Genomic DNA, 24570 nt, shown 5'->3' on the forward strand with positions numbered 1-24570 from the left:
AATTATTTTTCTGCTATTGGTTAGAAATTTAGCGCGAGCGCTCCTCCGCTACTGAAAAAGTAGCGAAAACAGCTGTTCTGCTAGTAGCGCCGCTACGCACAGAACTGTCTGTCGACAAGGAAACGTGTCCAGCCACACACGCAAACACACAAAAGAAAAAACCGTCCCCGAATCACGCACGTGTGTGCCGTAATGTAACGCGTATGACTGAATTCAGGTACCGTCTGCACCATGATAAACATTCGTTATGTAGGCAAGGGGATTTTGTCGGACAAATGCTTTTTTATGGCAGGAAGAAAAACAAAAGAACGAAAGAGCAAGAGACAGCAAATCGTGATAAAATTTATGTTTTTTGGGGGAGGGGGGGAATTCATAAAATTAGATTAGGGATATGCTGTGGGACTACCTCTGTGCTATGTATTCTTGTCTTTTGCATTGCACGATCTAGAAAATCTTCCGTATAACATTCCTTCCATCTGCCGACGTCCTTGACCATTGCGAGTGAACATGTACGCGTCCTTACATATGTGGCTTCCCAGCTAATAGTTCTTATGAAGCCACAAAAACATGGTAGTTAGTTAGTTAGTAACTTAGTAAAATAAAAATAAAAACTTGGTATTTCTGGAACCATGTCAACTGTTTTAGGAAAACCGTGCTACGGAACGTGCGTGACTAACGTCATTTATCCGTAGGAGGGCTTGGAACGAATTTTCGTTCCTTGATTTCTTGAATGGCACTCCAAAATTATCCAAGTCCGCATTACGTTTCCTGCCATATTGCATTTCCGATCTATTAGAAAATCAATTCATTCCTCGCTAAACGGTATTAGACTAAAGCTAAGAATAACAATAAAGAACAAGAAGAGAAACGAGAACCCCGGATTCGAGATGCTTCTGGTGATAAAGCAGCAACGGTATACAACATATCGGAATTAGGAAGGGGCCGGGTGGCTGTTTTCAAAATTACGTGCCGAAATATCATGAAGCCGAACTATCGCAAGGCCGAGGAAAAGGACTATATCGAGTCCTGATAATTTGTAAAAAGAACTGAAAAAAGCGTGGAGCGAATGCCACCACCGAGGTGAATCTTGCAAAAATCCGATTGCACGCTCCCAACACACACCTTGGCGACACAGGAGGAACTCTCATGGCATATCGTTTCACCAAAAATGCAACAATGCAATTCAGCTTCCTGAAGTTGTACAAGTTGTAGCATAACTTTCCCATCAAGACAATTGGAGGGGGTGGCAATTTTAGTTCGTAAGGTATGGAGTTCGGGGTCAACCCCGAGATGCTATGGGGTTGACCAAATAGACTGCGACACATTTTGGTGGAAGGTACTATCCCTTCCTCCCTCCATCTCTCTCACGTTTTTTTTTTTCTCTCTCTCTTTGTCGTTTTCGTCAAAAACAACTACGTTGCTGCTCAACGTCTCAAATGCCGCCCATAAAATTTAAGTGATAATATGGAAAATAGGCGACATAAGACAGACGAAAAACCTCTCTTTCGCAGGTAGACCAGTCGCCAGGCCATAAATAATGAATATGCAGCCTACTATTCAATTGTTATTTTTATAATTACTATAATTGGGGGTTTACGTACACGAGACAACTGAGATCATGACCGACGCCACAGCGGCCCGGTCTATTCAATTGTTTTACGCATTGTGCACCACTCACACAGCGTTTCAGTAACAATGTCAAAAGTGTAAAAGAAGGAAAGTGCGTCACGGAAAATGTGCGATCAACGACATTTGTTTGCAGGTACTATAATATGGAACCACGCTGAGTCAAAATGTGATTATCTCGTTTTTCACTTTCACGCGGCTTCATTTCACCACATGCATACTGACTCTGAACTTCGCGTTACACTAATACCCCTGTCACACGGGCATTTTCGATCCTGCTCGACCGAACCTGCTTGAACCCAATGCAGGTCGGATGGTGCTACACGGCCGCTTCCAAGCAGGATCGAACTTTGATCCTGCTTGACTCAAGACAGTTCCCATAACAGGATTGAGAATTTCAAGACGGCTCGACGGCCGCCATTTGCATCCTCGACCCCGGTGAACTGTCATAACTTAAGACGGACATGCGCGCGAAGCTACAAATGATGCTTACATCGGTATACGATAAATTACCACTAATATCGCTGTTATATAGGAAACGCGAAATTAATGAGTTCCGTTTATTCATTTGCACAGGTCAACCATTCAATGCGCATTGAAAGTGGCCGTGTAGCAGCGTCAAAACTCGAGCGTGCTCGGGAAGTTCGATGTAGATCGGATTCGAGAAGGATCGAAATGCAAGTGTGACAGGGGTATTACATAACTGTCCTGTAATTTTTTGTCACAAGTAGAAAGCGCACGTAGGGTTGACCACACTTTATTACAAAGTAGATTCCCCGCTTAGAAGGTTATGGCTAAAAGGTGATGCAGAAACAGGCGTGCAGACTGTCGTCCGCCTTCAAAGTGCATCAAGCTACGAAACAAGGATGACTAGCTATCTCCTCAATAATTCAGATGATGAAGGCAGCAACGTAACAAATAAAACAGCAGGTACCCGAAGCAACAGTGAGAAAAACACCAAAAGGACGGGTAATCGTTTTCGAGCTATGACGTGCTACGCATTTTTCTGAGTGATAAAGGTGTGTGTATGTATAATTTCACACTTATTGTGTGTGTTTGTCGACAGGGAAACGAGTCCAGCCAGACACACAAAAGAAAAACAGACACACAAAAGAAAAACCCGTCCCCGAATTCCGCACGTGTGTGCTGTCATGTATCGCATATGACTGAATTCAGGTACAGTCTGCACCATGATAAACATTCGTTATGTACGCAATGGGATTCTGTCGTCCAAATCCTTTTTTATGGCAAGAAGAAAAACAAAGGAAAGAGAGAGAACAAGAGATAGCAAATCGTAATAAAATTTACCTTTTTTTAGGGGGAGGGGGAATTGATAAAATTAGATGAGGCATATGCTGTGAGACTGCCTCAGTGTGAAGTATTCTGGTCTTTCGCATTGCACGTTCTCGAAAACCTTCCGTAAAACGTTCTTTCCATCTACCCCATGTAAAGTTCCCATCGAACCCCTCCAAATTTCTTTTTTTTTCTTTTTTCTGGCTACATTAGTGATCCATACGGCACAATTCTATACTGTATTCATTCAAGGATTGCAAATTACATCCTTGGTTGGACCTCGATAGCAAACGCCTGACTAAGAATGGATTATATTTCATATCATATATCATTATATATTACACTACCGTATGGTTGCAGGAACAGGTATATCAATTCGTACGCATATAGCAACACACAGTCTTGTCTACACACGTATATGCATGCTGTTGTACCTTCTGTACATTTTATTGCAATAACAGAGGTTATTGCAGTAACTTCGTGCATGAGCACGTTAGCTCATGCCCTTTCCAGCAGTGACAGAAAGATGTCTGTGTGTGTGTGAGTGAGCATACGCGCCTGTGACCGGAAATTTGGTTTCAATAGCTAAACTTCCAAATTTGCCAAATCAACATGTTCTCTTCTTTTTGTCACAAATAGAAAGCGTGTGTAGGGTTTCCCACACCCCATTACAAGCGTATAATGGGGTTGTGGGTCTGGCGTTTAAAAGCTGTCGTTCGCCTTCAAATTCTATCAAGCAGCCACACGAGGAAGACTCACTATTATCTCGATGCTGAAGCAAGCAAGGTAACAAGCAAAACAACAGGTATCTGAAACAACAGTGAGAAAAGAAACGCTGCTCATAGCCCCATTTGCTTTGGGCTGCTAACACGTAACAGAAAAAATCGAAAAATATGAAGAAGACAGGTCAGTTGTTTCCTAGCTTCGCCGTTTTACGCATCTGTCTCTCTCTCTCTCTCCTCTTCCTTTTCTTTTTTTTTCAAAAGTTACCGTCGCACTTTCTGATATTGAAAGGAGTATGTCGGACAAATCCTTTTTTATAGCAAGAAGAAAAACAAAATAGAGAGAGATAAAACAAGCGATAGCAAATCGTGATGAAATTTACTTTTTTTTTAGAAACTGAGGCATGCATTACATGAGGCATATGCTGTTATACTGCCTCAGTGTGAAGTATTCCGGTCTTTGCGTTGCAGGATCTCGAAAACCTTCCGTAAAACGTTCCTTCCGTCTGCCAACGCCCTTGACTCCTGCCGTTGTGAAGGGATAATAGGCTCGTGGGGTAGCCCAAGTCCGAAGGGCTATTTTGACAGTACAGATTTTCTAGGGAACCTGTTTGGGGAAAGCAGAGTTCCTGCTGGCCGCTAATCGACAAGATAAGGATGGTGGCGCCACGTAGTAACAGCTGATTCGACGTGATGAGGAAGGGAAATGGTGGGACCGTAGCCTTAACACAATTTGCAGGAACTTTGTGCTATGTCACAACTTCAGTTCAGAAGACAAGAATATTTCGAGAACGTTAAGGGACAATGGTGCAGAAGCAAGCAGTGGGCGACTTCCAGTAGTAAGAACTACATGTTCAACACTAAGGGGAGGGTACTCACGCATGTACTGTCCGAACCCTTATTTGAGGTGCTCGCTGCAGTCTGTGACTACAGAGCAGAGTCCTTTGTAGTCATCAACAGTTCACAGTCCACAGTTTTTTTTTTGCCAACACAAGCGCAAACTTTGACATCTTCTGCATTTTTCTCTGTGTCTTGTTGACGCTAGCAAACATCAAGTAGTGTTGCCAACCCTTTCGCCTCCTTTTTGGCGCATACCTTGCCTTGCTTGCTTCTTCCTATATTCTGTTCTATTCTATCTATCTTCCTTTCTTCGACCATACAGCTTCTTCGGTGGATCTGAAGGAAGTACCAAGTTGTAGGGACAACATGCAAGCATGTTACGCGGTTACCCTTTATGGTCTTCGAATTGTCGTATTCTGCCAACTGCTCAACACTTCCTTTTACCCTCATTTTTCGCCGCACGATAACTTATAGAAACTACAAGACCATTGCAAGCACAGAAGCTACAAACACAGAAGCACACGTGCAGATGCTATGCAAAAGCCAAATGAATCCCCTAAACCTATGTCCATATGTTGCAAGTGATGGGCGTGCACACCAGAGGGCTTTAAGAGTGCCACTTCTCATACTGAAAGCCAACTAAAAGAAATTGTGGCAAGAAAGATAGAAACTGGATGGTATAAATTTGGTGAACCCGATTATTAGCTGTGCTAGTCTGAGGTAAATTTGCGTAATACTGGGTTTTACTGAAAACATCTGGCTCTACTTATGCAGCGTGTCTTTTTTTTTTACAGATTTTTCATTAAAAAGCTATAAGCCGGACGCGATAAGCTATGTCTGTGTTATCTCTTTCTAACATGCTGGTGTGGGCTGGGTTTCCATCCTCCTTTCGTCGAACTGACAATAATTTCCCTGAAAAATTCATTGCGCACTATCCTCTGCGAGCTCCGTAGAGCATGATTTTCAGCTGTTTTTTCCAATACAATAGCTCTTCAATATTCCTGTCAATTATCATTAATTTCAGTAAATTCGGCATGCTCTTCACATGGATGTGGTAAAAAAATGACCTTTACTTGGCAACTTTCAGAGTTCAGTTCGCAAAAATTTACATAATTAAACTTAGGTTACATGACATGCGCATCAGGAGGTGGCAAAAACCTAGTAAGAACAAATGCCGGTGACCGCATGATTCTATGTCGCGGAGTTTTTAATTAAAATTCGATGACACGTGTTCTTGGACACCCTGTATACATACATGTTAGAGTTGCCGGATTGCTTTGTTCATGTTTGGTTGTATTACATACCTCAACTATCATAACTTCAATAAAGTTTTTGTTTGTATTGCATGTGTTGAGTGATCCCTAAATATGACATAGATAACACTGTCCTCATTATTAACTCGATGTTGGATGTTGGATTCACAAATCATGTATACATTTCCGAGACATGTATGTAACAAAATGAGTTGAATGGTTTACAGACGTAAGGAGTTCAAAAACAAAAAATCTTCCACACATTTGTCACTCATTTAAAGATTTGTTCTTGTTCACAGTGGAGTTGTAGAACCTCAGCGGTGCAGGAAGCATGGTGACCTTCCACAATTCTTCATGAACGTTTATCCTTTATACAAATGGGCTTCCTCTGTCACTATCCCCTACAAGCTAACTTGAACTTACGATGCTGGAACAAACACCACATACCGGACAGACAAACAACCATCACAGTGTTTCTTCATTTGTCTGTCCAGTTTGTGGTGTTTGTTCCAGCGTCAAAGTCCAAGTTAGTATGTACCAACTGCCCCAAGCATTGACATTAGTCATGTCCACTACAAGATCACACCCCAAAAATCCTGTCAAGGCAAGCTGACCCTGTATCTGAAAATAGTACTTGTGTGTTTCTTTCAATTTTCTGTGCTTCACAAACGGGGCCATGTTGCACGCAATAGCATCTACAGTTTGTATATAAACGTCCTTGGCGTTTGCTAGAGTTTTGACCTCAACAAGCCCATAACTACTAGTGTCTCTGTCGTACACCAAACCGTCTGGTGATGCAGCAAGATGAGGCACCCCAGGATTTACGCAGAACCTCACTGGAAAGAACTGTAGACCTCTTTCTTCTCTGTATCTGTGGATAGCTGGTTCCTCATTCTCTTGCCCTATCCTCACATATTGGTACTGTGAGAATGTTTGGATAATATTCTGTCAATGAACTTCTGATCAGCAGGAGCATTTCTTCTAATCATGTAACCAAAGTGGGAAGCAGTTATCCTACTATATCTCTCATTCATCCCCAGTTTGACAGACCTTTTTCCACGAGTCAGCCTTTCGAGCTCCTGTGCTTCCTACAGATCAAGATTATGAAATGGCACATATGATTGGGGCATGTTCTTTCCAGAATACTTGTCTCGGCAGGTTGATGGGATTTGGTTGAATAGTCAGTCAGATTCCAATGTTGCACTGCTTGTTTTAAACTGGTTGATGATTTGCTTGTAAAAAATTCAAGCTTGCATATGTGCGTCACTAGAGACAATCATGTCATCCTCTGGGCCTTTTCTGTGGGTCTCATTTCTACTTTCAATTTTCATTTGGTGGCTCGTACTCTAGCTCTGCCAGGTAGGTGTTTTGTGAACACAAGGTGTGGAAAATTTTGGCAGTGAAGATCTCCCTTTGCGCTGATGCGACCCCATTGTCGTGGCTATTCAGTACATTATACACTATTGGATATGAAAGAGCACAGGAGAGTTCAGGAAGCATATGTTTCCAGATCCGGACACAAACGGAAAGCGGTCGAATGAAACGTCAAGCGTATGCCGTGTTTTACAGCATACATTTCTTTGTACGAATTACATACATCTGCTACATGCGGTAAACAGGAAGCTAGAAGTAAACAGTTACTTGGCCGACAACAGTTAATACCCGCAACTCATCGCCCTCATTGTTGGAATTCTAAACTCAAAGCCATGTGCTTCATCTATTCACTCATGGTTTTACAAGCTGAACAATTTTGCTTTGCAATTGCAACTGCTTTGTGCATACGAACTCCCTCCTTATGTGGTCGAGTGTTCTGAATGAAGCAAGTTTTTATGTCGAAAATCTGCATAAATTGAAGAAAAAAGTGTGTTTACGTGCTGGGAGAACGAAGGCGATATCCCCTGTGAATACTTTGTGATAATCAGCTTGGAGTTACTTTTGCAACTTTACTACACAGCAAGGTATACTGAACACTTACTGAACTTACTCTTTGGACAAGGAACAGCTTTTCATTGTTGATGACCGATCTCTTCGTTGGCGGCAGTTGTATCCGTGTGTTCGTACTGAAAGAGCCGAGTGGAGAAGGAACACCGAAACCATTTGGGGTTTCTCTCTCTCCCATTATGCAGATGCTCCTATACTGCACCTGGGCGCTAAGCTTCATGTTATTTCCTGAAGCAGTCAATTAAAAATTGTCCAAAACCTTCCTAACTGGCGGCAAAAGATTCCAGAATGTAACTACCAAAAGTCTCACAATTATCTGGCAAGTGTGTCACCAGTTACAATTTTTTTATCGCTTTAGGTGAAGCACTCTGTATATGTTACGTATGGATGTACATGAAAATAAATAAAATAGTAAAGAAGGGAGTCTGAAGCTCTAAGTAATTGGTACGAGACTTCAATTTATCAAATTGAAATATTAGTAGGTGGTGGTGGTGTGCTATATCCAAGCAGTCTGCCTGCCGGCGTGGCGGCATGTTGCTCAGGGAGATTGTGCATCCTGGGCCTACTTCAGAGGGAACAGTGCGACACTTGTCCTGAAGCGTCCAAGGAAACACACTCAGACACAGTACGCCCAGCAGGAACTGTACCTATGTTATAGGAACTTACTTTATATAGAGAGACCGACATTGTGATGATGGTGTTGTCTTCAACAGATCTCTTGTATTATATTTTTCCTGCAACGTATTTCTTCCAGGATCTGAAAGAGGCATTGAACACTCTTGAACAACAGAATGACAACTTAATGCAAGAAGTGATGCTGAAAAAGCAGCAGTTGCTGGCAATGCACAAAGCTTCTGACACCTGGAACAACCATGGAGCTGAAACCTGGCCAAGTATGTAGAGCTTTGAATGTAGACAGCTTATTATTGCCGTGCGAATGCCATACATCTTTCTAGATAGAAGGGCAGCTGATGAAAAATGCTTTAATGTCTCTCTGGTGTGAGCAGCAGAGATGGGAAAGTTACTTAGAAAAAGAAACTTGTTCCTGTGCACAAAATGTAACTAACTTACTAACAAAGTTAATGAAAATGAGCTTGACGTTCCTAAGCTACCATGGAAAAGTAACAAGTTACTTTCAAGTTACTCGCTATCTAGTACACAATTTTTATATAGTTCTTGACCTTCTTATAATTAATTCAGATACTGATCTCACGATAGGTGGTGCAAGATGTTTTATAGTAGTTTTGATATACGAAAACTATACCAATATCTGATATGACGAAAGAAGCCTATATACCTTTATGTGTTTGTTTAGGAGGGGCTTTAATGGCTTCGATCTCTTCATAATGTTCTTGAAGGGAGAACAAGGCAGGCATTGAAAGTATAGGTTCCATTAGTTGTTATGCACATGTCGTAGAACCATGCCAAGTTTTAATTCTGCTGCACAGCACCCTCTGTCATTATAAATACACTGTGTCACTATGATGAGCGTCACCTGAGCCTGCTAAGGTACGGCCAAAACAGAATTGGTAACGTTCACTGCGTAACAACACGGGAGTTAGACGCATTGTGCACGTGGCTTTCGTCTCACTAGGGAACGATGTTTGTAGACAAGAATTGAAGAAAAGGAACTTGGAACTTTCCCCAAGTTACTTTGACAAAGTTACCTAACAAAAGAATGAGTTCCTCAAGAAGTTACTGGAGCTCAAAAGCAACAAGGGAAGTTAAAAGTTACCGAAAAAAGTAGCTTTGTTATGGTAACGAGTTACCCCCAACACTGGTGAGCAGTACCAACTGCACAGCCCTCTCTCTTAGGCCGGCTATTCCAAGCACTAATGTCACGTAGGTTGTGTGACTCACGCAGCGTCTGTAAAACCGCATGTTTATGCCCCTTGAGCTCTCTTGTTTTGGTAACTTTGCTTCATGTCACGTCTTCGGACGCTTCCACCGCCAGGATGTCTGTGATATATACGTTAGAGCCCTGCGTGGGCCCCAGCCCGCCGGCACAACCTTGACACTGATTACGTACCCTAAAAACATGACGCATATGCTTACTCGGAAAAGGTCCATTGTGTCTCTGGGGCTTCTCTGTGGGGTTTACGTGTGGAAATTAAGAGCTGAGACGTGTGTCTGAGAGGTTCCGTCAAATTTAAGTATCTTTGAAGACAAGACACTGGACACAGAGGATCCTCTGCAGGCAGAGCTGGGATGAGCATGGAACCACAATGGTGACCTGGTCATCAGGTCTTTCTGACCCCTATTAGAGCCAGGGTCCAGCCCTCCTGCAATTTAGTCAGAATTTGAGTAGGGCTGTACCATGACTTGTGACATTGGCCAGAGCTCAGCATATACCTGGTCTGCGGAGGCGAAGTGTTGAAGATCCACTTGAGTGCTTTCGAAACTACAAGGTGTGTCCCCAAGTCCTAACCATTAACTCTATGGACTGACTGGGTCTGAAACTGCCGTCGTGTGGTCTGAAGTCATGTCATGGATACTTTACGAGGGTTACGGTTACGGTGCAATGTATGTCGGTATACTATGACCCCTGGGCTCTTAGGCTGTAACGTTTTATCGTTCGCGCACATACACTTAGAGGTATGTGTGACTGGTTGTGACTCTCTACCAATGTGCCGTAGTGTTTGTTTTAATTCCATCTGCCCAAACTCTCCTCAACTAAACAGCGACCCAAGGGTGCTGTGAAACGGCTTCTCTATCAGTAATGTCGCGCAATGTGCCCCTTGTTTGAGAGCAGCGAAGTTGAATACATTTACGTATCGGCGAGGCAAGCGCGTGCGAAGTGGCACTTTTGTGGACAGGACACGAAGAAAAGAAAATGAAGCCGTCAAGCGCATTTGTGAGTGAAGGTGTTCCTCGATTCGCGTCGTACTTGTGCGGTAGTGCTTGCTGGCGAGGAAGCAGCAACAGGCATTCGGATGGGACGCGATCGCACCAATCCAGCAAGAAAGTATTTTACATATGGCATCACGACAAACAAGTCCGTCTGTATCATGCGCTTCCAGAGAGGAGAAAGCATTCTTTTACAGGAACCAGGAGCATATCAGTTTCTCTGCTGCCTATTAATATTAAATATCATGTATGCGGAATAAACGGGTTAACATTTTGCAACATTGATTTTTTTTTCTGGGAATGAATATGCCCACCAGAAGCGGAACCGGTTAAAACCGGTATCAACCGTTATTTTTTTGCTCCGGAGCAGAACCGGTACCGGACCGTTTATGATAGAACCGGAACAAAAACCGGAACGAAAAACTTTTCGGTTCGACACCCTGCGTGGTCCTATCGAGCGCTTTTGGTTTTGAATTGCTATTGCTCCTGTGCCAACAAGTCAGTATGCACTTAGTGTTTCTTAATTAGGGTGAAACACCTTATGTAGTGCAAGTGTACAGCTAGAATTGTTAAGGCTCTTCGCAGTAAGCAAGGAAAGATGCAGTCAGCTCAATACTCAATGGCTGTCGCACGATGCAGTGCAAAGCAGCTCCACACTGCAGACAACTGCACCTCACACATGGTGAGGGAGGATGACAGGCAGCTCGCTCCTTAAGGCAACGGCCTCTCGCACACTCACGAGGCAAGTTGGAAGGCGGCTCTTCCCTTGCGGAAATGGAATCTCATCCGACGCATAACCAGACAGCTCGAACCTTAAAGGTACTGCCTCTTGCGCAAAGTGAGGCAAATGTGAGGCAGTTTGTCTTTCCAGACAGGGCCTGCCTCACTCACGAGGCGAGACAAAGGATGAAGGCAAGCACGTCCCTATAGGAAACGGCCTCTCGAACAATGCAAAGTAAGGCAGCTTGTCCCTTAGGGGGACGGCCTTTCGCACATACGAACAGCCTCACACATGAGGCAAGACAAAGATTGAAGAGCAACACGCTCCTTGGGGGAGCGGTCTCTCGCACTATGTGAGGCAAAGAAAAGTAGAGTATACTGAGAGAGAACTCTGCTGTCTGGTCCTCCTGCAGCACCAATTGCTGGTTTACAGGCAACGGAGGGATGTTATGAGGATGTAATCCACATATTGACCCGTCGCTTCGGAGATCCCAAGAAAATCTAGCAAGAGCATTTCGGAAAGCTACGGTCACTCCCCGGAGTACCTTTCTCGAACGATGTTCGTGGAATTAGATGCTTGTATGACTACAAGCAGACACATATACGAGGACTTCACTGACGCTTCACTGACGATGTGTTCACATTGTTGGCAGACATCCAACTAAAGGCTCTGCCCAACGAGATTACAGTGGACTACTATCGTCAGTCCACACACGGATCCGGGCACATGTGCGAGGGTCCATGAAGTCGAGGACCTGATGACACGGACACCACTTCGCCAGACCCATCTTCTGACCTGGCGAACATACTGAGCTTCCTCCGTCTTGAAGTGGAGAGCAGGGAAAGAAGTATTAATGCCAGCATGAGGAAGATGAACCCAGCTCAAGTCCAACGCAGTCCAAGAGCCATCAAACCAGAAGAACTCAACCAGCAGCTGCTGTGCTTCACACGGCCGCAAAGACAGAGAAAAGGTGAGTCTTCTGTAATGCAGAAGGGCATGAAATGGGTAACTGCATGGCGCCCGTAAATCTGGAGCAAAAGAAGATACTCACTTCCGTACTGTTAAGGGCAATCGCACCAAAGACTGCAAGCGGAAGATTGCTTGTTCATTGTGCGAAGGCAGGCGCATCATTTCTCTCTGCGACCCTGAGTGGCGTTAGCTGCAGCAGCCAAAACAAAGGCTGTGGACACCACCAGCATGTATACATCCAGTACCGGAGAAGAGAATGACAATGCCGTCGTCCTGCTGCAAACCTTCAGACCATGACTCATCGCAGACAACTTTTCCGCCTACATACGGGGGTTATTCGACGGCGGTAGCCAGAAGACGTTCATCCAGCAAGATATCTCCAGGCGAGTGAATCTACAAGTGCTCGAAGAGCTAGATGTGAGGCTTAACACGTTCAGTCAGGCCTCAGCAGTAGCAAGTGCTACTTGCCGCCGAGTGGTTAAAATACGACTGCGAAGTCAATACGACCAGAAGGAGCACTGCATTGAAGCAGTCTAAATCCCGTTCATCTGTAAGCGCATCGTGGTAGCGTCTCCCGACAACTCTTTCGTAGCAGCTGTGAAGACAGAAGGCAGACCGCTGACAAACTCTTCTTCCCAGGCGTTAAGTCAGAACCCGGTATTGCGCTCCTGGTAGGAGCAGACCAAATGTGGAAGTTAATGAAAACCTACATTAAACGTCCTGCGGCAGATAACGGCTTCGTTGCGATTACAGTAAAAGCTCGTTAATTCACCACTCGTTAATTCGAATTATCGGATAATTCGAACCAGCATTCACGGTCCCGCCAACTCCCCATAGACACGCATGTAAAACGCCGCTCGTTAATTCGCACGCGAACCGCGCCTGCTGCGGATAATTCGAACTGAGCGCCACCTCACGCGCGCGCAAAAAAGTAGGATTTCTAAGTTTTCGCCGGCGGCGGACAGGCGTCGCCGTAAACAAGAGATTGCCCTCTTCATTTTCCTTCTTTCTTGTCCCGTGATCTCTCGTGCTGCTGCTACTGTTTCCACGCCGCTGATCGTCGAGCCTCCCCACTCCCCACGGTGTTCGTCGGCATTTTTCTTTTTTTGTGTGTGTGCGCGCGGGAGCACGTGGTTTTGCATTCGTCATGCCGTCGTCGGAAAGAGGAAAATACCGCGCCAAGACGCTGAAGGACAAAATCTCGATTCTGCGTGAAGTCGACGAAGGCAAGTTATCGAAGCTGGAGATAGCCAAGAAGCACGACATCCCAAGGAGCACGTTGTCTACCTATGTTCGAAACAGAAGGACAATTGAAGAGGCATACGAAGCCGAAGCATTTGCTTCCGACAGGAAACGTCTAAGGACTGCTAAGCACCCGGACTTGGAGCGTGCCCTTCTCACGTGGATAAAGGACGTGAGAAGCAGAGACATCCCACTCAGCGGTCCAATCATCATGGCGAAGGCAACTGACTTTGCGCTTCGCTTAAACCACGCTGATTTCGCCGCATCTGAAGGTTGGTTTCAACGCTTCCGAGAAAGGCATAACCTGGTTTTCCGGACAATCAGTGGGGAAGCTAAAGAAGTTAACAAGGAAACGTGCAGCACGTGGCAGAGAGGGCAGTTGCAAGACTATCTGGCCAGGTATTCCCCACATGACGTCTTCAACGCGGATGAAACCGCTTTGTTTTTCAAACTGCTGCCGGAAAAGACGATAACGTACAAGGGCGACGACTGCGCAGGCGGCAAGAGGAGCAAGGAACGCGTGACTGTGCTGCTTGGAGCCAATATGAGTGGCACGGAAAAGCTTCCGCTGTTTGTCATCGGGAAGTCTTCGAAGCCACGGTGTTTTAAAAACATCCGCACCCTTCCTACAGAATACACATCCAATTCGAAGGCGTGGATGACCGGTGAATTGTTCAAGTGGTGGCTCAAGAAGCTTGACAGAAAGTTCGAGCTGCAGAAACGGCGCGTGCTATTGATTGTGGACAATTGTTCCGCTCACAAGGTGGATGTTGAGCTCAAGTCAATTGAGCTTGCCTTCCTGCCTGCCAACACGACAGCAGCCCTGCAGCCGATGGACCAGGGTATCATCAAAAACGTCAAGTCCTTCTACAGGCGGCATATCCTGGAGCGCATGATATTGTGCCCAGGAAGTTACACTGTTAACCTGCTCTCTGCCATGCATATGCTAGCTCGAGCGTGGGAACAGGTTACTGCGGCAACGATCTCGAATTGCTTCAGACATTGCGGATTTGTTGTTGCCGACACGGAGGCTTCTGACAGTGCTGCAGCGCCGGAGGTGGCTTGTGAGGATGTCAGCGACGTGCTGCCTGAGGCGCTCCATGATGTGAACTTCAATGATTACGTCGATGCGGATTGTGGTGTGGCTGTCTGCGGTGCACTGACCGACGATGACATCATTTCCGAGGTTGTCGGCAGCGAGGACGCGGCTACGGACATTTGCGACGACGATGACGAGGAGGACCCACCAGTGCGCCCGTCTGCGTCGCAGGTGATGGAGGCGCTCAACGTTGCGCGTCTCTTTTTCTCGTGTGAAGAAAACGCAGAAAGCTCATTGCGTCATCTTCACGCGCTCGAACAAAACTTGTCAGCGATTGTCCTCAAGGAAAAGAAGCAGAGCATGATCACTGACTTTTTTTCAAAATAAACTGCCGCTACCGGTATTGCCGGCGCTGAGTACGTCTCCATATTCTTGTACATTCGTTAATTCGAACTCCGGTTAATTCGAACTTTTTTCTAGTCCCCGTGAAATTCGAATTAACGAGCTTTTACTGTAACACACAGCTTGGCTGAACGTTCCAAGGACCAGCCCTCTTTAAGTCTTCACTCACCGAAGACACGAAAGCCTTGACCTGTGCACTGCACGTCAAAGTCGTCACGGACGGAAAGCACTCGGACGTAAGGAAGCCTTAGGAGCTAGAAGGCTTGGGGATCACAGACGATACCAATGATAACAGGCTGGAAGACGATACCGTCATGGGGTACTTCGAGAGTATGGTAGAGAAGGACGATGACCACTACAAAGTCTGTCTACCGTGGAAAACGAGTAGCGCTGGACTCTTGGGTAGCCGAAGGGTGGTGGAACGCAATGTTCAGAACCTGATGAAGAAGTTGCGCTCCAACTTCAATCGGCTGTTGGCGTACGACGGGGCCATGAGATCGTATCTAAGTGAAAGACATGCGGAAGTTGTCCACGAAGACAAACCTATGTTCTCGGAACATGTATATTATATGCCTCATCAAGGAGTGTTCTGGGGAAGTTCCACGACCACCAAGCTAAGCATCGTTTTCGACGCTTCATTCGCTGCTTCAGGCAATCACTCGACCATCTAAAAAAGGACTGAAACTTAATACTGAATTGCTATGACTGCTACTGCGCTTTCGTACGGAGAAGATCGCTCTCATAGCAGACATAGCAAAAGCATTTCTACAGATCATTGTAAAGGAAGAGGACCGTGATGCACTCCGTTTTCTTTGATTTAAAGAAACTCCACAAGCACAAGGGCCTTTGCCATCGTTAGAAGTGTGGAGAACGACTCGCGTGCCTTTCGGTACGGCTTCAAGTCTTTTCCTTCTGTCAGCGACAATCTTGTATCATTTGAATCATGTGGAACGACATCTGGAAGAAACGGCCAAAAAGATCACAAAATCCTTCCATTTAGATGACTTGCTAACAGGGGCACCAAACGAAGATGAAGCAGAGCGAATGTATGTAGAATCCAGGGCTATTATGAAGTTTGCTGGAATGGATCTGAGGAATAGGGCGTGGAATTCTCCAGTTCTTGATCAGCTGTTCGAAGAACAAGAGTGCACAGGACAGAATTCTGCAAGTACAGAGACGAGATTTTCGGGACTACTGTGGGGATCGTCCGACCGACCCGTTGAAGCTTGCGTAAATGAGCTTTGAAGAAGACAACGAAACGAATCGTGCTGCAAGTCTCTGCCTCAGTCTTCAACCAATTGGGCCTTGCCTCTTCATTCATGATACGTGCAAATATACTCTTTCAACACATTTGGCAACTCGGTAATGAGTTGGACAAAGACTTGCCATCAGCAGTGACGATGAAGTGGATCAGCTGATGCGAGGAGTTGCCGCAAATACAGAGACTGAAGGTACTTCCCTACATAACCAGAGGAATCAAGGATTGCTTGGACAAGTGCATGTTTTCAGTGACGCAAGTTCATCTGTGTACGGAGCCGCGGTTTACGCTTGCACAGAAAACGAAAATGGCGAAGTTACCATGACACTTATGATGGCGAAGTCCCATGTGGCACCACTGAAAACTCTCACCTTGCCTCGATTGGAACAGATGCAAGCACTCATTGGATGACGATTGGCGAAGTTCGTATCTAGCTTTCTCCCGTCGCGACCATGGAAGTACTTCTGGTCAGATTCCAGTATCATAGTGTACTGGATTAAGGGTTCAGCACTTCGATGGAAACCGTTCTTTCGAAATCGAGTCTTGAATATTCAAGCGACGACCGACCCATCAACATGGCGACATTGTCCGGGGGAGCAGAATCCCGCGGACATCCTGACCAGAGGAGAGACAATGAAGAAGCTGCTGAACGATGAAAAATGGTTGAGAGTAGAGCACTGCACGGGCCTAATTTTCAGGCCTGTGCCCGGCCCAAGCCCCCCTGGTACGGCATGCACTCGGGCCGTGCCCGACTCCGCCGGCCCGGGCCCAGCCCGTACTTGACTGTTTCCATGCTCAAGCCCGGTCCCAGCTCGCCTCTGCTTTATGTGTTCTCGAGGCCCGGAGGTGTATTTAGATGTACTAAAGAGCACAGCACAGCGAGGAAAATGACGCAGCAATTCGTAGAGAGTGAGGCGGTATACTCGAACGGAGCGGCTGTGTATCTCTGCCGGCAAGCCGCTCTGCGCTTGGTGCTTGCTTGGTTGGGAAGGCAGTGCACAGCGGTGCGTGACCGATATGTATGTACCTAGCTGTTCAAGAGTGACTCATCTCTGCTCTATTGCGCATGCACCGGTGTTAGTTTCCCTTTCTCGAACTCTCACGTGAACGAAATATGTCCCAACACCTAACCTAACTGACCCTCGTGCCGGACTCTTGGCGCGCACGACATAAGCATGATCACACATAAGAAAGTGATAGTTCTCAGATGAGAATTCCATGATATTCCATCCCCAATGAGGAAAAAAAGTGACATGAAAATTCAGCTGTCCATCTCGTGAAATATGTTCACATATATGCCCGACCATAGCTGGCGTTGTCAAGCCCGTACCGGGCCCGGGCCTGGTGGCTGAAACCCGAGCCCGGCCCAGGCCCGCATAAAAAACACAAAGCCCGGCCTGCGGGCCGGGCTGGGCTCTTCTCGGGCTTTCGTGTAGGCCCGGGCCCGTGCAGTGCTCGAGTTGAGAGGTCCTACATGGCTGGCGATGACAGCAGAATCGTAGCCGAACCGCACTCCGTCAACGGAGGCTCAGGACGACGTAGTGCAGTCAGACAAAGTGAAAACCATTGTACTACTCATGGACACTCAGGCTACCTCTACCGCACTCTTTACCATTGAAAACTACAGCAGATTACATTTCGTACTGCAGATCATGGCGTGGGTTTATCGCTTCGTAGACAACTGTCAGTTGAAGAGAGTCCGCGGACCCCAGGGCGCCGAAGACATCAACGTGCAGAAGTGTATTGGATCCAAGGGACTCAGAACTCTGGGTACTGAAGAGAGGTACAAGGACTGAGACATAACGCTACAGTGAGTCAGATGTCACAGGTCACAAACTTTCGGCCTGTGCTCGACAAAGATGGCACAGTGCCACAGTCTCTGGTACCTCAGCTACAGTGCCTGGTCTCTAGCCGTCTGTAGTATTCAACAATGCCCATGCAGGTGAAGCAGCCAGTACTTCTACCTCATGGACATAAGCTTGCCGAACTCATTGTGGAGACCGCTCATCCTCGGCTACTACATAGAGGCGTACAAGACACGACAACGGAAGTTCGAGAGCGCTATTGGGTTCCAAGATGCCAACAACTGGCAGAAAAGATTCAGTTTCATTTCACTTTGTGTGCTCGCTGCAGAGCCAAACCAGCAGCTGCACCTATAATGACTCTATCCTACCAAACAAGTGAACGAAAGCGGACCTTTCAAGGTAGTCAGCATGGGCTTTGCAGGGCCAGTGTTTGTGAAGTTTTCAGAAGGATACGACCAGAAGGCTTATATTGCGCTGTTCACATGCGCCGTCACTTGAGTCATACATCTAGGGCCAAGCTTCCAGGACCACCTCTCCGGTCAAGGAATTCGCGGGAAATACATCATTGAGTGTGCTGCCAGCACACTTCTTAGTGGAAAGGAGGATGGCATCTCTTCTGTCTCTGGACGTCAACTCCCACGAACCAAGGACTGGTGTAGAGATTAGGTGAAAACTTCATGAACCGATGCTAAACGCCTTTTGGAGGCGCTGGAGAACAGAGTATCTTATGCAGCTGAGATCAGCGCATCAGGTCAAGGCCACCAGTGGGAGCCAAGCCCTGCTACAATTTGGGGACTTGGTTGTCATCCACGAGATATTACCACACTATATGTGGAAAACTGGACAAATAACGGATGTGTTTGTGTGAAGGGACAATCAGGTACATGCCTGTGCAGTAGGACTCCTCATGGGACAGTGTTATGCAGGCCCGTACAATTACTGTACCCACTAGAGTTGTGTTGAGTGTGCTATGAGGTGTCTGATCTTTCCGCATTCATATCTCATTATCTTGGTCAGTGGATATGCACTTTTTCATTACTTACGTTGTGTGTATAAATGAGAATGGACCTTTTCACAATGACCTATGTGTATGCATATGACCTTGAGGTGCCGGAGAGGATTCTCTCTGTCTTCACTAGATGGCGCAGTATGGGGACGACAGAAGTGAGGACCACTGGGGAGACTGCGCAAATGGCGCAAGCTTGTCGGCCCCACTCCTGACCAATTGGTCCTTTGTGCTACCCACGTTGATTTGCTTTGACGCGCGCCGAGCATGGTTCGTTGGAGAGCAGCTAGGATGCGACGCGTATGTGAAAAAGGTCCATTCCCATGGGAGGATGTTGCGGATTGATTTCGTCTTTTTTTAATATCGTATTCGTAGAAGACAAGAACGATGAAGGGAAAGTGTGTTCACTTTATAACGCGTGGAACTCTACAATTGGTTGTCTGTTTTTGTGGGGATTCCATTTCTACACTGACGAGATAAAAGTTGTGAGTAATTGTCGAACTGGTCTCATGGTCTTTCCTTGAACAGCATGCACATACATATTTAGGCAAGGTGTGTTCCTATGCACATACAAATGTCAATATCTGCAGCGCTATACGTAGTGTAATATGACTATATATAACATAATAAAAGAATGATGTTATGAATGTTAATGGAAGTTATGAAATATAATATATTCTTAGCCAGGTCCTTTCTGGCGTGTGCTTATGCTGGCGAATGCAATCATTTTTACTCGTTACCGACTACAAGAAGCAGTGGTTTCCCAATTTCAAAGGAAACGACTTCCATAATGAATGATACCTATTCTCAGCTGCTTCCTCCCTTTGTAGGTGTGTGCATGCTTTTTTTAGAGGTACGGAACCTGAAAATTTCCTAGACCATCCACGGAGCAATCATCCTTCACACAACACAGAGGAACTAAATATTCCCAACCATCTCTAATCTGACTCTACATTACATTCATGATGCACAACAGCTAAAGAGCTAAGGCGCAGGCAGACAAGGAAGGAAGAAAGACGACACATAGGGTACCATGACCATAGGGTATCGATGATAATTTTTTGGTCCAGAAGTGTGAGGGGTCGAGCAGGATCTTTGGATCATTTGGCGTGGAATGACCCACTTACATTTTGTAACGGCTCTGGCGTTACAGTGTAGGAACTGAGCCTCAGACAACCACACCCTGGTACGGTCAAGTACGAATAACCTTTTTTCTCTCTCCTTCTTCCTCGTCCTCCTACATTACATTCTCTTCATCGTCTTCCCACATCTTACATCACATGCCCAGTTTTAAGAGGTGCCGACCCGGCATCGTATATACAATAATTACAGTGGCTACATTACATGCTATACATATTTACATCATAGGAGGCAAGAGGCCTCAGGTACGGCTTCAGTCTTTCAACATGAACGATGTCGCTCCAGGCACAGTCCTCAGGCTCGATTTCATAATTGACCGGAGACAGACGAGACACTATGCGAAACGGTCCGCGGAAGCTCTTGGAGCCCTTGACACCGGTTGGGGGCGACTTGAGGAGCACCAACTGTCCCTTCTCGAAAGTGATGTCCTGACGTCGCCTGTCAAAGTAGGACTTCTGTTTTTCTTGAGCCAGTTTGATGTTCTCGGCGGCCAGCCTCCTTGCACAGTTCAGCCTCTCATGAACCACGGTGGTGTATGTCGCGGAGTCTTTCAGCTCGGCGAGCTCCTGTCGGTTAAAGACAACATCGAGGGGCAGCACCGGATCGCGGCCGTACACAAGAAAGAAGGGAGACTGTTTGATGGATTCTTGGAATCCAGTGTTGTAGCAAAATACAACATAGGAGATTATGTCTGCCCACTTCTCTCCCCCCGCTGTTGCCAGCGTCATCATCTGCTTGATTGTCTTGTTGGCCCGTTCACAAAGCCCATTAGAAGCCGGATGATATGCTGTGGTCGGGTTGTGCTTGATACCTCGATGTCGGAGGAACGATTCAGTTGACCGTGCCATCATCTGGGTTCCACGATCAGTGATTATTACTGCCGGGCAGCCGTGCTTGAGGACGAGACGTCTTTCAATAAAGTTCTGAATCGTAGTTGCCTCGATGTTTCTGACCGGCTTGGCTTCGACGAATTTGGTCAAGTAGTCTATGGCAACGATGACAAACTTGTAACGGCGCGACGGCTGGAACGGACCGATGATGTCCAAGCCCACGGTATGGAATGGAGCGTGCACTGGTATAGGTTGCAATAGACCAGAAGAGAACGTCGACAGCTTGTACCTCTGGCACAAATCGCAATGACGAACAAACGTCTTGACGTCGTTGAAGACCTTGGGCCAATAATACTTTGTGCGGATGGCCTCGTACGTTCTTCGGATTCCCATATGTGCGCCGCAACTGCCTCCGTGGAACTCGTGAAGTACGTGATCGATCAGGACTTGGGGCAGGCATACCAAAAACCGTCGGTGAACAGGGCCCTGGGCGACTCTGTAAAGCACGTTTTCATGGGACAGGAACTTTTTGAGCGCTCTACGTTGCTGCTTCCGAGTACCACTACGCCGTTCAAGGAGATCACGTACGTGCTGGCAAAAGGGGTCACGCTGTTGCTCCTGAAGTAGCGTGTCTGCTGAAATACTGACATCGGTGGCCTGTAGTACAGTGCCGCTTCCGCCCGATGGAGGGGCCCTAGACAGACAATCTGGTGCGTAGTGTAATCAGCCGGTCTTATACATGACATCGAAGTCAAACTCCTGTATTGATAGAGACCACCGCAGTAAGCGCTGGTTTCCCTCTTTGTATTTCAGCAGCCAGCACAAGGCGTGATGATCCGTAACGATATCAAATTTTCTTCCGATGAGGTACGGACGTAGCTCTTCCAGCCACCACTTCACGGCGAGGGCTTCGAGTTCCGTTGAACTATAGTTTTCCTCCGCCCCTTTGAGTGCTCTGCTGAGATATACAACGGGACGGTAGTTGTTATCCTCGTCCTTTTGTAGCAGCACTGCACCAAGGCCTGACTTCGAAGCATCGGTGTGCACCTGTATGCCGAATGATGGGTCATCAGAAAACAGCTTGAGGACCGGCTCGCTGCAAAGCGCGTCCTTGAGGTCAGAAAATGCTGTTGATTGTGTGTCAGTCCAGCTAAAGCGTACGCCTTTCTTCATGAGGTCACGTAGGGGAGCTGCGATGGCACTGTACCTCGGTATAAACTTACGGAAGTACGATGTCAAGCCGAGGAACGACTGCAGCTCTTTGACATTAGAAGGAGTCGTGAACCCTTGAACCGCTGCGACTTTTGCCGGATCAGGTGAGACGCCACGCCTAGTGACAACGTGTCCCAGGTATGAAATCTGGGTGCAGAAGAAGAAACACTTCTGTGGCTTGAATTTGAAATCTGCAGTGCGGAACCTCTGGAAAATGGTTGCCAGATGTTCCATGTGGTCTTCAAACGTTTTGCTGTAGACCACACAGTCGTCCATATAGACCAAGGCGTAGCGAAACTTCGCGTCGTCAATGACCGTATCGACTGCTCTCTGACAAGAGTATGGTGCTCCTTTCAATCCGAATGGCATTCGCAAGTACTCGTAGAGACCCCAAGGAGTTATAAAAGCAGTCTTCTCGATGTCTTCTGGTTTCATCGGTATTTGATGAAATCCAGACGCCAGATCCATAACCGAGAAGAATTTGCTGCCAGTCAACGCTTGCAGGGCATCTTCGATCAGGGGAAAAGGGTACACACAGTCCTCCGTCACTGCATTTAGTTTCCGGTAGTCCACGCACATGCGCGTTGTGCCGTCCTTCTTCCTGACAAGCACCAGTGGCGATGCCCATGCGCTACGTGAGGGGCGTACTAGTCCAGCATCAACGAGGTCCTTGATCATAGCCTTCACGAGGTCGCGTTGCGCTGGAGACAGTCGCCGCGAGCGCTGTGCTATTGGAGGGTTGTCCTTCGTCGGAACATCGTGGGTTTGGACACGGCAGTGTCCCACGTCGGTTGAATTCCTTGCGAAGGACGACAGGTGCTCCGTGAGAAAGCGTTCGACTGCTTCTTGTTGCACGTGGGTGAGGTCTGCACCAATGTTGACAGAGATATCACCTACATCGAGCTTTCGGTGGCCAGAAGAAGGAACCTGAGCAGGAGGGCACAATTGCTTGCAGCCACTATCCAGAACACTCGAGCACTGTAGGACTTGTTCCAATTCGCACTCGGTGAGGCTCACGGCTTCTGTACCGTGCACTTCTTCAGCAACCGCTACAGTTGCCTGGGCTGGGACCATTACCGGATTCGAACGAAGGGTTGACTAATATTATGCAAAAACATTTCTCTGCCTTAACCAGCATGGGTTCAGCAGCCAGGCCGTAGCGCTGTGACAGCAGGTTGGTGCCAGCAATCATGATGGGACCTTTATCACAGGCGACCTTTACCTTGACTGCCTTGCGACACCTGGGTGGTACAACGATCTGTTTGGGTAGCTGGACCCTCTGTGTGACCTTCCTGTTGGTGACGTGGAAGCTGTTTCTGCCCCAGTCAATGACAGCTTGGGATGCTTCCAAGAAATCATTCCCTAGGAGCACTTTGTCTGCTTCTAGGTGGGGCACAACGAGGAATGGATGCAAATACGTCTGGTTGTCAGCTGAGACCTGGACCGTCACTTGGCCATGCACGCTGAGGGGTTGGCCGTTGGCCCCTTGCAGCCTAACCGATGAAGGCGCGACGTGAAGTCCAAGCTCCTCGCTTATGCTGTCGTTCATCAATGACCGTGAGGAACCTGAGTCCAGAAGCGCAAGATGAGGGCATCCATTCAGCTCGACCGGAATGAGTTTAGCCGAACCTGCGTGTGTAGTGCAGTGCACTTTGTTTACTACTGATCCCTCCGCGCAGGTGTCGGAGGCATCAGATAGCCGTTTCCCGATGGCTGCAATGGTCTGCCTGCCATGAACCTTTCCTGCCAGTCTAGAAACTCTTTTGTCAACGGTACAGGACAGCGTGAAGCGAAATGCCCTGTGTCTCTGCAGTTTAGGCAGACTCGCTGAACTTCAGGGTGGTTTTTCTCCTTGCTAGATGCTTTGGAGTTGTTGGAGCGGCGAGTGTGACGCATGCGAGTCGCCGGTGACTGGACAGGTTTCGCCGGTGGACTCCACTGCTGACGTTTTGTTGCGGGGCTCGCTAAGACATGAGGGCGACCACTGGATGACTGTGCAGTCGAATCCTGTTGCGCGCAAGACAGTGACACGTGGTACGCAGCTTCTGACTTATCCCGGGTTTGCCTCTTTGCTTTGTCCTGATCGTTGAAGGCGTGAGAAGCAACAAGTCTATCGAATCGGAGGAATGACTCCAGGAGGTTACAGGGAAGTATATTCCTTGTCGAAGAAGTGCTTCTTCACACTTGGGAGCAGAGACACAACGATGGCCTCGCACTTGTCTCTTTGAGTTGTGGGATATCCGCACTCGTCCACGAGCTCCAATTTACGGAACGCAAAATCAGTGCAGCTCTCCCCGGTGGACTGCGCCGCGGCAAGCATCATCTGCTTCGAGTTGAATTTGTCACTTAGTCCATAGCGCTTGCGGAAGGCTGTTTTCATGTCATCCCATGAAGTTATCTTGGACGCGTTGACATGGTACCTGA

At 47.0% G+C, this 24570-nt stretch overlaps 1 protein-coding gene across 11 annotated transcripts in view; it reads left to right on the forward strand.

Annotated features, from left to right (window-relative positions):
- Positions 1–24570, forward strand: part of LOC135388552 (intersectin-1-like) — a 337751-nt gene that overhangs the window by 171116 nt on the left and 142065 nt on the right. For all 11 annotated transcript variants that reach the window (XM_064618160.1, XM_064618162.1, XM_064618161.1 and 8 more), the window contains one exon: positions 8430–8568. In XM_064618160.1, coding sequence (XP_064474230.1) covers positions 8430–8568 — 139 coding nt within the window. The remainder of the gene's footprint in view (positions 1–8429; positions 8569–24570) is intronic.

This window comes from Ornithodoros turicata, chromosome 3 (genome assembly GCF_037126465.1).
Source record: "Ornithodoros turicata isolate Travis chromosome 3, ASM3712646v1, whole genome shotgun sequence".
NCBI classification, from domain to species: domain Eukaryota; kingdom Metazoa; phylum Arthropoda; class Arachnida; order Ixodida; family Argasidae; genus Ornithodoros; species Ornithodoros turicata.